At 61.8% G+C, this 14,936-nt stretch overlaps 1 protein-coding gene across 1 annotated transcript in view; it reads left to right on the top strand.

The window, feature by feature from the left end:
- SNTB2 (syntrophin beta 2) overlaps nucleotides 1–14,936 on the top strand; it is a 31,205-nt gene that overhangs the window by 10,114 nt on the left and 6,155 nt on the right. Inside the window, exons 2-6 of the mRNA XM_063141456.1 lie at nucleotides 3,564–3,777; nucleotides 8,110–8,320; nucleotides 9,500–9,642; nucleotides 11,322–11,512; nucleotides 14,265–14,449. Of these exons, the coding sequence (XP_062997526.1) occupies nucleotides 3,564–3,777; nucleotides 8,110–8,320; nucleotides 9,500–9,642; nucleotides 11,322–11,512; nucleotides 14,265–14,449 (944 nt within the window). The remainder of the gene's footprint in view (nucleotides 1–3,563; nucleotides 3,778–8,109; nucleotides 8,321–9,499; nucleotides 9,643–11,321; nucleotides 11,513–14,264; nucleotides 14,450–14,936) is intronic.

The following is a 14,936-nucleotide window of genomic DNA, read 5'->3' as shown; positions in this document are numbered from 1 at the left end:
ACATGCTGACTTGCAATGATGGGAGTTGTAGTCCAACACCTTTGGAGGGCACCAGGTTGGGGAAGGGCTGCTCTAAACAAAAAAAGAGAAGTAGGTGGCTCTAAGTTGTTCGTCATCAGTTTTCCACAACCCCACAGTCACCTCTGCATATCCTATTCTCCATCCTGTCCTCATGGTTTATATCTGCTTTGGGAGAATGAGAATCTTACGGGTACTTTCTGCCTCCTTAAGGAGGATGTGGCGTTAAGGCTGGGGAGCCTTAACTCCCAATTTCCCTGCTTTTTGGTGCTTGGTTGAAAACTGTAGAGCCTTAACGTTGTTTTGTAAACCGTAGGTTTTTTGTTTAATGATATATATTCATTCGCTTTTAGTTGTTTCTGATGAAGGGTAGTTGTACCCCAAACACATTAGGCAATAGGAATGGGGAAGAGGCGTCCTTCTGTCAATAACTCCTTTCCTTCTCACCCTGTGAGGCCCTCACCTTTTTTCTTTTTGGTCGGCCCTGTTTGGGGGCCGCTGCTGGTCCTCCTTTGTGCTGCAGAGGGTCTCCCCCTTTTTTACTGTTCTTGCAAAGAGGAGAGAGCTTGAAGAGGGAGCAGGGCCGGGCACCCCACCTGCTCCAGCGCAGGCCCCGCTCCACTCCTTTCCAGGGTGCCTCTATCCTTGTGAAGACGAGGGCAGGGGAGGGCAGCGAGTCCTCCTTTGTGAACGTGAGGGACTAGTGGCTTGCGTGAACCGGGACCAAACGCAGCCTCGGCCTGCCGAAGGCTTGCGCTGCCCGTTCTCCAGCCTAGCACAGAGTAGCTTCTGTTCTCTGCACCGCTCTTTCTTCGGGAGAAGCTCGGGGAAGGAGTGGCGCCAGCTCAGCCCAGAAATCTCCGGTAGGACACGCGCAGTGTCTTCAGTGGGTGCCACGGGAGCTCCAGAGTGTCTGAACTGCGGAGAAACCGGCGCTGCCTTTTCCGTGGGCTCAGGAGAGGCCTCGTGTTCTGCTGCCCTCCAATGACGGGAGATGAAACAGCCCGTTGGGGCAGGAGGGTGGAGGGGGTGGTGCTGCCAGGCTGGGAACTCTTGTACCCAGGACATGTGCAGAGTGCTTTCTCTTCCTGCACGGAAGCGGCCAGTCTACATTGTGCTCTCTCCAGTGTCGAGGTAGGGAGCAGGCGTCGCACCAGATGTCTCTTGCTGCCCTGATGGGCAACGCGGCTCCTGGGCTGATCTGGCACAGCGCACCTGGGCCTCAAGTGTACAGTTGTACAGGCCGGCTGTGGGACCAGGCCTATGGGCTTGGGAGGGTCACGGTGGATCTAGCGGGGAGGCAGAGCCTGGGCAGCTCCTGTAGCAGACGAAGGGCTCAGTGGGTGGAGGGCCTGCCTTGCATGGCGAGGGCCCTGGGTTCAGTGCCCGGCCTCTCCAGCTGGTGATGGGAAGACACTTCTCTGCCAGAGACCTGGAGAAACGCCACTGAGCAGAGCAGGCTGTCCTGGGCCAGGTGGGCAACCGGTGACCCCCTCCTTCCCTCTGTCAAGAAGAGCAGGCACTCATGCAGAGATGGTCCGGGGCCAGGAAGCGTCTTGGGCTATAAATAGAAGCAGCTGCTGGAAGGCTTGTGGCTGTGGGGAGAAGCCAGGGCTCTTGTTTGGGAAGCCAGGCGGCTGCAGTTGTCACTGCCAGGGCAGACACAAGGCTTGTAGGGGAGCAGTGGGCCGGCCGCCCTGATGCCAAGCCCCAAACAGTCAGGGGGAGAGCTGTTTGGGGGCTCCTGAGCAGGAACAGAGACGGGGGCAGCCCAGGCAGCGTCTCTCCTCTGCTCTCGCCCACGGATCTGGCAGACCAGGAGTGCAGGCCGCCCTGGCTGGGCATGATGGGCGTTGCAGTCCCACCCATCTGGAGGGCGCCAGGTTGTGCCTCCCTGCTCTGGAGGGACAGGGCAAACGAGGCAGCTTTCCAAAGCTTGACTGAGACTCTGACTTGCGTCGGGGGTCTGCCCTTCGAGGATTGGGGCCTCGCTCCGTTCCCAGTGCGCTGCCTCCGCTGCCTTCTCCCCGCCTTTGGCAAGCAAGTAGATAACGGGAACAAGCTTTGCACTTCCTCAGCGGATGACTCATGGGCCGCTTTGAACTTTACTTTGGATTTCCGGTGTGGAAGCCGTGTCTCTCCCCCCCCCCCCCCCCCCCGCCGCCTGCCTGCCAGCCGTAGAAAATGCCTGCTTCAGCGTATTGGGTTGCTAAATCTCGCCCGGCAGAATTGTGCCTGGCATGGGAAAGAGGGAAGCAGCTGTGCCCATGGCAGATGTGGAGCGATCACCCAGAAGCCTCCGGTCTGCCTCTGGGCGCCCGGTCCTTGGCCCACAGGGCCAGTCCTAGGAGCTCCGTCTGCCCCCGTGGCGGGCTCCTACCAGCGGGCGCTTTCCTCTGTCAGGCCAGGAAGCCTTCTGAGCGCCTCGTGTTTCCTTGATGGGTTCTTACGGAAAGCTGCACAAGGAGGGATGAGGTTCACGGGGGGGGGGGGGGGGCGCTTGCCGTAATCCTCTCCTGAAAGCAAAAGAGCAAAGCTTTCGATTCCTGACTGAAGCTGCCCTCCTGCCAGGGCAGGTAGGAAGCTGGCCCAGAGCAGAGAGGTGCTCGTCTCTTCCACGACTCGGAGGGAGCACCTGTCCATGGTCTCCCATGAGGGGCAGGCCCAAAGGTGTCTCCAGGCTGGGGTGGGGTGGGGTGGAAGTGGAGGGGCTCAGGAACGGCGGATCCCACAGCGGGAGCTCCTCTGGGCTTGTGGACTGGGTCAGCGCCGAAGCCTCAAATGTTCTGGAAAGCTGGCAGAGGAGCGAAGGCGGGCTTGGGAAGGGCTTGATCCTCGAACAACGCTGGTGTGGCCTGGGTCTCATGGGGTGGCCTGGGTTTTCAGAGGTGGATCTGCAATGCCTGAACATAGCTGGTCTCTTCTGGGTAGAGACATGAAGGGTGGGGGGAGGGAGCAGGAAAATCTGGAGGAAAAAAGCTTGTTTTCCGAATTCCCACCCCAATCCCTGCTGAAACATAGACAGGGAGTGTGTGTGTTTGTGTGTTGGAGAGGGATGAGCTTGCAAATCCAGGAAATACCTGGTCTAGGCGTGAAGGCACCTCCCGCCCCCCCTCTTGTTTTTCCCGCCCTCACCTCCAACGCATCTCGGACCCTCAAGTTTTGAGCGCCGTGGGCTGCGTTGGGCCGAGGACACGCCGCGCCCGCTGCCCCGGCCCTTCCACGTTGCCAGCTGGAAGCACGACTTCCTGTGACTCATCCTCTCCCACCGGTGCACCTTTTCCTGTGGAATAACCGTGTCCCGCGCTTTCCTCTGGGCAGGCCAAGCAGCCTGAGGGCCAAGCGGTCACACGGAGCGGATGACCGTGCGCCCGTGAAAGGCGGGGGGGCTGGAGAGCAGCCCGGGCTGCCTTTGCCCGTGGTGCATGGCGGACGCCGCCGAGCCCTCGAGCGGCCCCTTCCTGAGCCCGGAGGCGGCTGCCATACTGGAGCCCTCTGCTCTGGGCCCGGGCTAACGCCTCTCCCTGCCTGCTTTTTGCTCCTAGTGAAGTACATGCGGGAAGCCACTCCGTACATCAAGAAGCCCTCCCTGGTGTCGGACTTGCCGTGGGACGGGGTGGCTCCGCAGTCGCCCAGCCTCAGCGGCAGCGAGGATTCCGGCTCCCCAAAGCACCACAGCCCCGCCAAGGACCGCAAGGTGATCCCCTTGAAGATGTGCTACGCTGCGCGGAACCTGAGCATGCCGGATCTGGAGAACAGGTGAGCCGGGCTTGAAGCGGGTTGGCGGGAGGCGTTTCAGATTGCGGCAGTTTGCCCTGAGGACTAGCGGCATGAGACGACAGGAGTCGTAGAGCCAGAGTCGGAAGAGGCCCCAAAGCCGTTTCCTCTGGAGTTGCCCTGGCGGGATCCATCCTGGTCCTCTTCCTATCCCACCCTGCGCAGCACTATGGCCTACTCTGAGCACAAGCAAGTCTGAGAGCACTCCTTGCTTTGGCCAAGAAAAACATTCCGTGCTGTGCTCGGAACCGATTATGGAGAAACGTTGCGCGTTCTGGCTTTGGTTTTACAAGCGAGGAGGGGCTGAATATGAGCCGAGGGGAAGTGTGTGTGTTTTGGGGGGGGGGCGCCTGCAGGGCAGCTGCCTGATTCCATATAGAAGTCGCCCCCTGTGTGGCTTAAGTGGTTGCCTTCGGAAGGAGAACTTGCATCCGTGCCGCTTCTCCCCAGGGCCAGAGCCTGGGGTGCCTGGGCCATCAGAAGACCCTGACTGAGGGCTGTGTTGGGCTTCTTCGGCTCCCGAGGGAGAATGTGAGAGAGGCAGGCGTCGTCATCAGCCGTGAGCTGGGCCGTTCCTTGGCTAAGCAGCTCCGGTGGAATGAGAGGAGAGGTGTCCTGCTCCATTCCGAGTCCTGCGCACCCACCCACGCCCCCAGTGCGTGGCCAGCGTCTCCGGTGGCTTTGCTGGGCGTCCGCCTCTATCAGCAGCTCCAAGCCAGAAATGGATCCCCTTCGTTCAACAGCATCATCCCTTTGGTGGGCAGATCAGCCCTCATGCCTTCCCTGGGAGCATCCGGGGTGTGTGAGTGTGGGTGTCTGTGGCTGGTGCCTCTCGGGGACAGAGCGGTGGGCCGGCAGGGCCTTTGAAGCCAAGGCCGTTCCTGGATCCCCGCGAGGTGTCCCGCCCTGTCCCACTTGGACATTCTGGCCGCGCTCACTTTGGGCGTCCACAGGATGCGAACCTAATCCGCCCACTGGCTGCCTTCCACGGGAGGAGCAGGATGAAATCCGGGCCCGAGACAGGCTGTAGAGGAAGTGTCAGTTCATCCCCAGTTCCTTGGCTGGGTGTTGAGTTTCAGCCGGCTGCAGCAGCTCTTGGAGCAGGGGAGGGGAGGGGAGGGGAGGGGAGGGGAGGGGAGGGGGCCAGCAGCGAGCACACAGGCTCCGGATGCATCCACCCATCAAATCGTCAGCGCTGTTTGCGGGCCGGCCCATGGGCTGTGCGCCCGAGCCCTCCGCTTTGTGCCAGCCCCCCACCCCACCCCACCCCACCCCCTCCACTCTCTCTGGCCTGGCGGCCCTCCAGGTTTGCCTTAGCAGCCCAGCAGTGCAGGGAAAGGCCAACGCTGACGGATGGTTGCCGGATGGTTGCCGTCTGCCGGGAGGGCGGTTGCGTTACACCCAAGCCTCACCTGGGGGTGTCAGGCTGAAGACTTTTATTCGTATTGCTCTGGAGTAGCGAAGGGTGAGCCGAAGGTCTCTGACTCCCCCGTTGTTTAACAACAACAAAAAATGTCTCTTCCTCCCTCCCTGCTCACCCTGATTTAGGCTGCTACCATAAAGAAAGCCTGAGCGTGATTTTGCGTGTGAAAGGGCCGTGAACGCAGTTCTGTCTTGGTTCTTGTTCTGCTCGTGTCACGGGGTGGCAGCCCTCGGTGGCAGCCCTGCGCCTGTGCAACGCGGTCCGGCGGGTGGGACGGAGCCCCTAGAAACGGCCGTCTCGTGCCCTGGCCCCCTTCGCTGTCGGAGCACCTTCCCTTGGCAGGGAGGGGCGGGGATGCCCGAGGCGACGGCACCAAGCGGCCGTTCCGATCAGGAACTGGGCCACGTGTGGCCACTTGGCTGTCCCGGGCACGTGGGTCTCATGGGGCCCACGCTGGTGAAGTTCTTCTCTGGGAAATGTGGCGACGGAAAGGGATGTGCGCATAGATGGCGAGATGAGGATGGTCAGGCGGGCCGGCAGGCAAACGCAGCCGGTAAAGAGAGCCTGATGCCGCCTCCCCACTGGGCCAGGTCAGACGGCAGAGCCAACAGCATCCGCTCCTGGGCAGGTGGCGGCACGTCCTGTCGGGTCAGAGACACATCACCTCCGCCTGGGTGTGGAAAGTGTGAAATCAGTTATGCAACGCAGCCGTAGTTCATCCGGGTAGAAGTCAGTGGCTGCGGTGGGTTTTCCTCCCCCTCCCCCCAGAGCGCTGCCTCTGCCCTGGCTTTGCACCCGTGCTTGCCCGTGCCACGTTGGGAGCCCAGTGGGAGCCGTGCCCCTGCTTCTGTCCTCCCACCTGACCCCCGAGGGAGGGCAGCCTTGCTGCTTGGGGCTTGTCTGCCAGATTTCCCCCGGCAAGGCAGCCGCGTGAGCGAGCCGCTCGAGGTCACACCCGTGGCAGCAGGTGAGGGGGCCGGGGGGGGGCTGCTTTCGGCCCAGCAGTCGGCCTGGCAGCTGGCTTAGTAGCTCTTCTGCCCATGGGAAGCCTCCCAGACCTCACTGAGGCTTCAGAGGCCGTGGGAGGATCTCTGTGTTCAGCCGGCATCAAGGATTCAGGCAGGGCTGGAAGCGTCCAGAAGGACACCAGATCCAGCCCCCCACCGCAAGACAAGGCCACACCGCCGCCGCCCGCCCGCCCGCTGCAGACAAAGTGGGCCACAGGAGAGAATTTGGAGTGGGGCCCCGAGGGACAGCCGGGCTGCGTTGGCCGCACGCTGGAAACCAAAGCCCCGGGTGGGTGGGGGCTGCTGCTGCTGCCGCTGCTGCCGCTGCCTTTGCCCCCTCGTTTGGAGACTTCCCCGGCTAGGATCCTTGGTCCTGGCTGCCCTTAAGTGAGTTGCTGGCTCCTTCGCCTGGGCCCCGCCCTTACCTGGCTTCACCTGTCAAGAGACGGGTCAGGGGGAGGGAGGGAGGGGGCCCAGCTGAGCGGCGGAGACCCCAGCGCCCGAAGCGTCTGCCCAACGCAGGGTGGAGCAGAGCTGGGCAGGAGGCAGGTTGGGGTCGACCGGAAGATCTCTGGGGGATTTGCAGGACCTCAGCAAGAGCTCTTCATTCTTTAGTGGCCGTGGCAGCAACAAGATGGCTGTTCTCTGCCCGCGCCCCACCCCGACCCAGGCCTCTCTCGCTCTCCACTCTTCTGCTGTAATGAAGAACACTTGGTGTTTTTGTGTGTGTGCAAAGGACCGTGAGCTGCTCCGTTCACTTCTGGCGCTCAAAATCCCTGAGCTCGGAGTTCTTCAATGTGGAGTGTATTTTCTTTACTCCCAGTTCTAGTAAAAGTACAAAGGCGGAAGTCTGCCCACCCCCGGGGTAGAGCAACAGAAGTCAAGGGAAAGGTTGGATTCCTCTGTGGCTTTCTGGCGTAGCGGGCGTGGGGGAACGCTGATGCCAGGTGAAGCCAGGACAGGCCTGGGCACGATGGGTGCCATAAAGAATGCCAAGCAGAGAGCTGGAGGCCCTGCCTAATCCTGCCCCCGGGAGCCAGCACTGGGAGCTCAGGCCAGGGCGCTGCCGCTCAACCACACGTGGCCGTAACTGGCCGGTGGCCTCGTGAAGTGGCCCTTTCCCGAATGGAAGCGGTGGAAGGTCGCGCCTCCCCCACGGGGTCCTGGCCGTAGATGCTGTGAACTCTCTGGTCGGGGGACCAGAAACTAAAGTCCTAGGAGGAAAGATGGAAGGAATTGGGTCTGTTCAGCTTTGGGAAGAGAAGACCAGGCGATGATCGCACAAGACCGTAGGACACGAAATAGCGGGCTTCAGTTACAGGAAGGCAGATTTCGGTTGAACATTAGGAAAAACTTCCTAACAGTCAGGCAAGGGAAACAACTGCATCGTGTGTGCGTGTGTATCTCTCTCTGTCGCTGGAGGCCTCCAAGCAGACTGGGCAGCTGTCCCCAGGGCTGTCTGAAAGTGGGGGTGAGCAGGGGTGGGACTGGATGGCCTAAAGTGCCCCTTCCAACTGAGTAGTCCTGCGCTTCTCCTCGCCCATTGCTGACTCTGGCCTTGGGTGGGTCTCCTTTGCAGCCACGGAGGAGAGGGAGGAGAGTGGCTCCATATGAACCTCAGAGGAGCCAAGGGTCCGTCTCGTCCAGCACTCGGTTCACACGGGGACCCACGAGCAGGACACGGGTGCAACAGCGCCCCCCTCCCGGCCACGTCCCCCAGCGACTGGTGTCCATCCTTGGCACGCTGCCTCTGATGGTGGAGGCTGCCCATGGCCCTTGGGACTCGTAGCCGCTGCTGCAGAGAGGCCCCGGGGCAGCCCGGATCCGTCTGCGTCCCCTGGCAGGCCTTCCTCTGAGCGGGCTTGGCCCTCCCTTCCCCCGCAGGTTGATTGAGCTGCATTCGCCCGACAGCAGGAACACCCTGATCCTCCGCTGCAAGGACGCGGCCACGGCGCACTCCTGGTTCATGGCCATCCACACCAACGTCATGGCTCTCCTCCCGCAGGTCCTGGCTGAGCTCAACGCCATGCTAGCTGCCAGCAACACGCCAGGAAGCAGCAAGGAAGTCAAGCACATCACGTGGCTGGCGGAGCAGGTGAGCGGGCAGGGGGCCACGGCCGGGGCGTGGAGGGCCTGCCTTGTGCCCCGCGGCCTGGACGTCAGCGCAGGGGAGGTGAAACAAGCGCTGGTTTGCTGCCCTCCTCCATGCCGTCATCGGAGTCCGCTTGGCCTAGAATCTCAGCCTTCCTCAACCTGGGGCGCTCCAGATGTGTTGGACTGCATCTCCCAGAATGCCCCAGCCAGGCTGGGGCATTCTGGGAGTTGTAGTCCAACACATCTGGAGCGCCCCAGGTTGAGGAAGGCTGGCCTAGACGGAGACGGGCAAACATTCCGGAGCCTGTTCTGCCAGGCCGGGCTCCACCCCGATGGCAACAGGCCTGGGGCAGCCCTGGCTTGGGAGTAAAGCGAGACCAGCTGCTTGTTCCCTGGGAGACGTGTGAACCCAGCCGGGAGGGTGTGGGCTAGAGGCTGGGCTTTGCGGAAGAGGCTGGATTCTTGGCCCTGTGCTCTCACGGCAGGGGCGCGGGACTCCTCTCCGGTAGGGCGCCAGATTGCCCCCACTTCAGGCCCTCTGCGGTCTGGGTGGTGTCGTGGGCATCCCCCGGCTGGGCGGGGAAGCAGGGAATCCCCACCGGTGACCCCCACCTCGGAGGAACCGGGAGAAGCTCTGTGGGCCGGATTGGGGAGCCCGGGGTGCTGGATTAGTCCTGTGGGCTGGGCGGGTGTGTTTCCGCTCCCCTGCCTTACGCCCTCTCGCCAGCAACCGGTTTCACCGTCTCTCTCCCCCCCATAGCGCCATTGTGCATGAAATAGCTGAGTAGGGGGAGGAAAGGCTGCAGTGACAAGCCCCCCTCCCCTCCAGGCTCTCTCTGTGCAAGCGTGAAGACGGAAGTTGGGGAACTGAGCAAGGAGAGGGGAATCCGCCCCCCTTGGCTAAAATGCTCCTGTGTGTATACCTGAAGCAGTTTCAGATAGTGGGGGGAGGGGAGATGTAGCCTTGGTGGGGTGGGGGGAGCGCACCTTGCCCCCCACTGCTGCTGCTGTCCCTGCTGCCCCTACTGCCTGTTTCCCCCCCACGGCCTGGCCAAGGCAGTCTTCTCCCTCCCTCCCTCCCTCCCTCCCTTCCTCCTGTGTGTTCCCACGCTTCCTCAGAGGGGGGTCCCACCCCTGTTTGCCTGTGTCAGCATCTCCCCCTTACTCTCGGCTTCCGCAGGCCCGGCTGGACGGGGGGCGGCAGCAGTGGCGGCCGGTCCTCATGGCTGTGACGGAGAAGGACCTGCTGCTCTATGACTGCATGCCGTGGACGAGAGATGCCTGGGCCTCCCCATGCCACAGCTACCCGCTTCTTGCCACCAGGTAGGCGGCAGCAATGGCGGGGGGCTTCAGGCATGCAGGGAGGTGGGAGGGGGGGCCTGTGGAGCCCAGCTCTCTTTCACGGCCCGTCTGCGGACAGAGATGCCCTCGAGATTCCAGCCGAGGCAGGACAGAAGCAGCCCTGCCGATAAGTCAGCAAAATGCCCCACCTGCTCCGACTCTGCGTTGTGGCCCCTTGGCAGCCCAGGAGGGAGGGCGTGGGTCAGCTGGGGGGCTGGGTGGGGGAGTGCCGTCCTCGGGCATCTTACAAGGGCCTTCGCTGTCAGCTTCCTGGAGTCATTTACCTGGCGTTGGTGGCCAGGGAAGTGGCCGTCCGTGAGCAAGGCTGGAAAGGGTCCCTCGGAAGGTCGGGACTAGCCCCTCAGCCGCTCCCCTGGGGACTCAGGTTGGGGAAGGCTGGCCTGGATTGGTCTGATGCTACCCAGACTTTCAGTTCTACACCCTCGATAGATTGTACGTAACTGCAGCGAATTGGTACATATTTGCCCAACTCAGCGTACCTCCGGTTCCCCCACGCCGCACTTTATCGCATCTTCTGAGATTTCGTTAGGCAATGCTTGAGTGTCACGTTTTCCTTGGAAACCTTGAGGACTAGGAACTTACTGGGGGGAAGCCCTATAAGCTGTAGAGTTGTTGCAGTGTGCGTGCTGGAGAGAGCGCGGCAATTGACATGCTAAGGGCGTAAGGAAGATTGAGCCAGCCAGAGTCCACCCAGCTGGCCGTGGGGCTCGGGAAGGGGAGCTCGTGGGTCAGGCTGGTTCCGAAGGTTTCCCATGGTGGCAAGAGCCCCCGCTGGGAGGGGCCCAGAGGCCGGGCCACTTTCCAGCACTTCGTAAATAGCACCATGTACATTGATGGTGCTATATAAATAAATAATAATAATACTGACACCAGCCACGCGAGACTTCTCTGGGGCCCAGTGGCCGTGGGCCACCACGGCCCTCCCAGAGTGGCCTGAGTGTTCAATGCCCAGCAGGTTGGAGGGGGGCAGGTGTGACGAGGGGGCTGGCTGTGGGCCCAGCATGCTTGGCCTTCCGGGCCCAGAAGAGGGGAGCTGAGACCGAACCCTGTCAGCCCTGGGGTCTCGCTGGGGGGCTTGCAGATCCCCCCGCCTGGACAGGCCCATGCAGCAGCAGTGGGGCCGGCTGTGGAAGCCGTCCCTCCGCGCTGCGAAGGGTGTGTCTGCTGGCAGAGGGCGCTGGAGGCCCTGCAAGCAGCAGCAGCGGGATTCAATCCGGCTGCCGCCCAAACATCCCCCACCCAGACTCCAATGGAAAAGAGATTCTCTCGCCTCAGCCAGCAACCCACCCCCACCCCTGGGGTTCTGTGCTGCCCCGGGTTTACAGCCGCCTGTCCTGGCTCTCGGGCGGGTTTCTGGCTTACATTCCACACCACTTGGGGTTGCTGCTTTGGTGTGGGGGTTGGAGGAAGGGGGAGCCCTGTCTGCAAAACCGGTGTGTCCCTGGGTGCCATGCCGGATGAGGGAGTTCATAGAGAGAATGCCCTGCTGGCAGCATTCGGACCCGGGAGGAGGAGGAGGAGGCCCCCTCCCTTGCTCAGGGCAGGTGCTCCTCCTCCTCCTCCTCCTCCTCCCTCCCGCGGTTGTGATTGCTGAGCCTTCTCCTTAACAAAGCCTCTCCTCTCCACCCCCACCCCCGCAGGCTGGTGGGCTCGGGCCACAGGTCGCCCTGCATGGGGTCGGACCTGACGTTTGCCACGCGGACGGGCTCTCGCCAGGGCATCGAGATGCACGTCTTCCGCGTGGAGACGCACCGGGACCTCTCCTCCTGGACGCGGATCCTGGTGCAAGGCTGCCACGCCGCCGCAGAGCTCGTCAAGGAGGTATCCTTAGGTAGGCCGCCTCCATCTTCCGAACGGCGCGGGGGAGCGGGGCCTGGAACCGGTGTGTGTGTGTGGCCTCCAGCGCTGAAGGCCCAGGAGCACGTGGGGCAGCCAGACCTTGGGCACGACGCTCAGAAGGAGGAGGAGGAGGAGGAGGAGCGCCGGACCTGGCTCGGCCACCCTTGTCCCTTTTCTCTCGGAGGGTGTGGCGGGCAAAACGGTGCCCACGGCCAGGCCGGAACGCCCGCCTTCACCACGGGAAGCGACAGCAGAGGGGCCCGCCTTGAGTGGCTGGTGCGTGGATGGGCTGGCTGGTCGGTGGAGGAACCCCAGGGGCTGGGCGTCCGGGGCGTGCGTGCGTGTGTATACACATCTCTGTTTTTCAGATAGATGTAAAAGACACACCTGAGGGGCCACGTGGGGATGGGAGCAGGGGGGGGCCTAGAGCCCCCTGCTTTGCATGCCAAAGGTCCCAGGTTTACCCCCGCCCCCGTAACTCCAACCCAATAGATCCAGCATCGAAAAAACCCCACCCCAGGGAAGGGCCTGCAGCTGAGCGGCAGCAGAGCTTAACCCGCTTTGCATGATGGTCCCGGGTGCGATCTCCGGCCTCTCCAGGTGGGCTGGGAAAATGCCTGCCTGAAACGCTGGAGGGACGTCGCTGCCTGTCAGCAGAGAGGGGCCCAGGGCCTGACTCCGTCTAAGGCAGCCAGGAACGCCAGACTTCCTTCGTGCTGGAAGATCCCAGCGAGCCCTTTGGGCTCTGGATCTCCTCTTTAAAGAGGCAGAGGAAAAACAGGCTCCTCCTCCGCGCGTCTCGGGCTCCCTCTAGAGTCCAGCAGCAGTTCTGAGCAGGCCACCCTCTGCCGCCGCCGCCGTCCTGGCTGCGAGGCGAGGCGGCCTTCAGGTGAGAGAGCCCAGGAAGTGCCCGGGACTCCCCTCTGGGTTTAGGAGAGCACAGTTGTGCATTGCTGCCCCCACCCACCCCACCCCACCCCCCCGCACACAACCTGCCCAGCTCTGACTCTTGTGAGCTCGCAGAAATTGCAAGCAGCTCGTGAGACGCCCCTGGGCAGTTTTCTCACGCTCCTTGTTCTGACCTTCAATTTTGCAACTAAAGCTTGTGACTCATTTGGACGTCGCCCTCCCAGCCCAAACGCCTTTGTGTTGGTTTTCCAGGAGTAGGTGACCCTCATGAATGAACGGGCACCGGTGAGCGCCGTGGCCCAGCAGGGCTGTTCGGCCCCAGGGCGTCCTGCAGCCAGAGCCAAACGAGCTGCCTTCGGATGCCTTTGATCTGCCCACTAACCGCTTCTTGCTGTCCTTGCGTGGCCTTGGGTGCCCTGGCAAGGTCCCGGCATCCCATCGTCTTAAGGGCGGCGTAGAGTGAAACCCAAGGCAGCATGTTGTGTCTCTTTTCGGGGACATTCTGTACCCAGGACGCAAAGCCCCGCCCCGCCCCACCCCCCGCAAGAATGGAGCCAGCCGGCCCCTGAAATTCCTCGGCCACGGCCGCATCCATCCCTTTCTTCCGCAGCAGGGTCTGCTTTCAGCCTGCCAATCCTTCTCCTTCCTCTGCACGGATAATGTTTCATGGACCCCCTGAGGCCTGCCGACAAAAGAAGGAAGGAGTCCGGTAGCCCCAGCCTGAAAGGGCTGCCTACAAGTGATCCAGAACCCCAGTGGAAGATAGCTGATGCACAAACGGAGGGAGGGAATGGCGAAGCATTCAGACTGGCCGTTAGTTAAAGCGGGAGAGCGCAAAAGAGGTGCTGAGTTCACCCAGCAATTGCGAACGCTCGAGCGGCCCTTCTGCCTCCCCCAGCTTGCAGTCCAGCACATCTGCCGGGCACCATTGCCCATAATCTCCCAGCCAACACATCTGGAGGGCACCGTGTTGGGGAAGGCCGTCCTTCCTAGCTCTCTGGGGTCTCACGTCTTCCCCCTCTCCTGCTTTGCAGAACCTTTTCAGTGGAGAGGCCCCACTGGAAACGGGGTGTGAACCTGGGACCTTCTGTGGGCATCCCAGGCGGCCGACCACTGAGCCATGGCCAGGGCAGGATGCAACATGCACAGGTGCCCGGACGCCCCCCTTGCCGTAACCTGGCTCAGCGATCGTCTCTTCCCAAGGTTCCCTGACACAGGCACCCCTCCCAGCTGTGTAGACGTTCAGAGCAGGCGAGGGTCTCCTGGGTTTGGCACGGCGACTCCTTTGTCCCCGACGGCGGCTGCGGTAGACGAGGCTTCAGGTCTGTTCCCTGGTCCAGAGTGAGGAAGGATAGAGCCGGGTCTTAGGTCATGAGAATGGAGTGCGGGAAGTCTGGTGTGAAGCTGAGGGATGCCCGCGCAGTGGCGACAACACATTCTCACACAGCGAAATGTGATGGTGATGATTTGTTGGAAGTATCTTTATGCCGCTCCTCATGCAGCTTGCGTGCAGTCAGTGAAACTAGGCGGGCCCTCCTCGTCGGCTGGCAGTCTAGAAAGACACAACAGATAAGCCAATGGGAAGAGGGGTGGGGAGATCCTTTTAGCTGAGCTGGTGGAATTCTCCCCACACACACACACAGCCTGCAGTTGAGGGAGGAGGGGGGGAGGAGCTCAGCAGTGCAGGCGGGATGGCCCTGACCACCCTCTCCAGTATATCTCTGGATATCTTTCATTTTGTGTGAGCGTGAGCGTGTGTGTTTGCTGCAGCTTGTCCCGGAGGGGCGTGAGCCGGCCGCCACCCCCCAATGCCCACTGGTGTTCTTTCCGTCTAGGCTGCGTCTTGAGCAACCAGGAGGTCCGTCTTATGCTCCACTACGAGAACGGCTTCACCATTTCCCGGGAAGAGGCGGGCTCCGCCAGCGTCCTTTTCCGGTACCCTTTCGAGAAGCTAAAAATGTCTGCAGACGACGGCATCAGGAACCTCTACTTGGATTTTGGGGGTCCGGAGGGGGAGCTGGTGAGTAGTAAGGCCTAAAGGGAAAGAGGGCAAATGGCGGCATCGATGATGCACTCAGGGGCTCCTCCTCCTCCTCCTCCTCCTCCTCCCATGTTGGGGGCAGCGAGAGCTGCTTCCGTGCCTTCCCTTAAGCCAGGGTGGGTGGGCAAATGGTGGCCCTCCAGGTGTTTGGGGCGACAGCTCTCCACCAGCCCTGGCCAGCAGTGAGGGGAGTTGTAAACCAAAACACCTGGATAGCCTCAGGTCCCCCCCCCCCGTGTTAGTAGACGAGCTTTATTTACAGCCGTAGCCTGCCGTAGCCCATTGACTCAAGGCGAGTCACCGCAATTTCACCACAAACAATCGCAGAGAGTCCTCAAACCTAAGATATAAGGAAGATGTTCAGGAAGCCCAAGGAGCCATGTTTCTGGTCACTGATGAGTGCGCGGGTGCGCACGCCTGGATTTGCATCCCCAGCCAGGACCTCTTGTGTCATGTGCCCAAACGG

The sequence above is a fragment of the Elgaria multicarinata genome, chromosome 14 (genome assembly GCF_023053635.1).
Source record: "Elgaria multicarinata webbii isolate HBS135686 ecotype San Diego chromosome 14, rElgMul1.1.pri, whole genome shotgun sequence".
Taxonomy (NCBI): Eukaryota; Metazoa; Chordata; class Lepidosauria; order Squamata; family Anguidae; genus Elgaria; species Elgaria multicarinata.
Note: the sequence above shows the minus strand (reverse complement) of the source record. Positions and strands in the feature narration are given on the sequence as shown.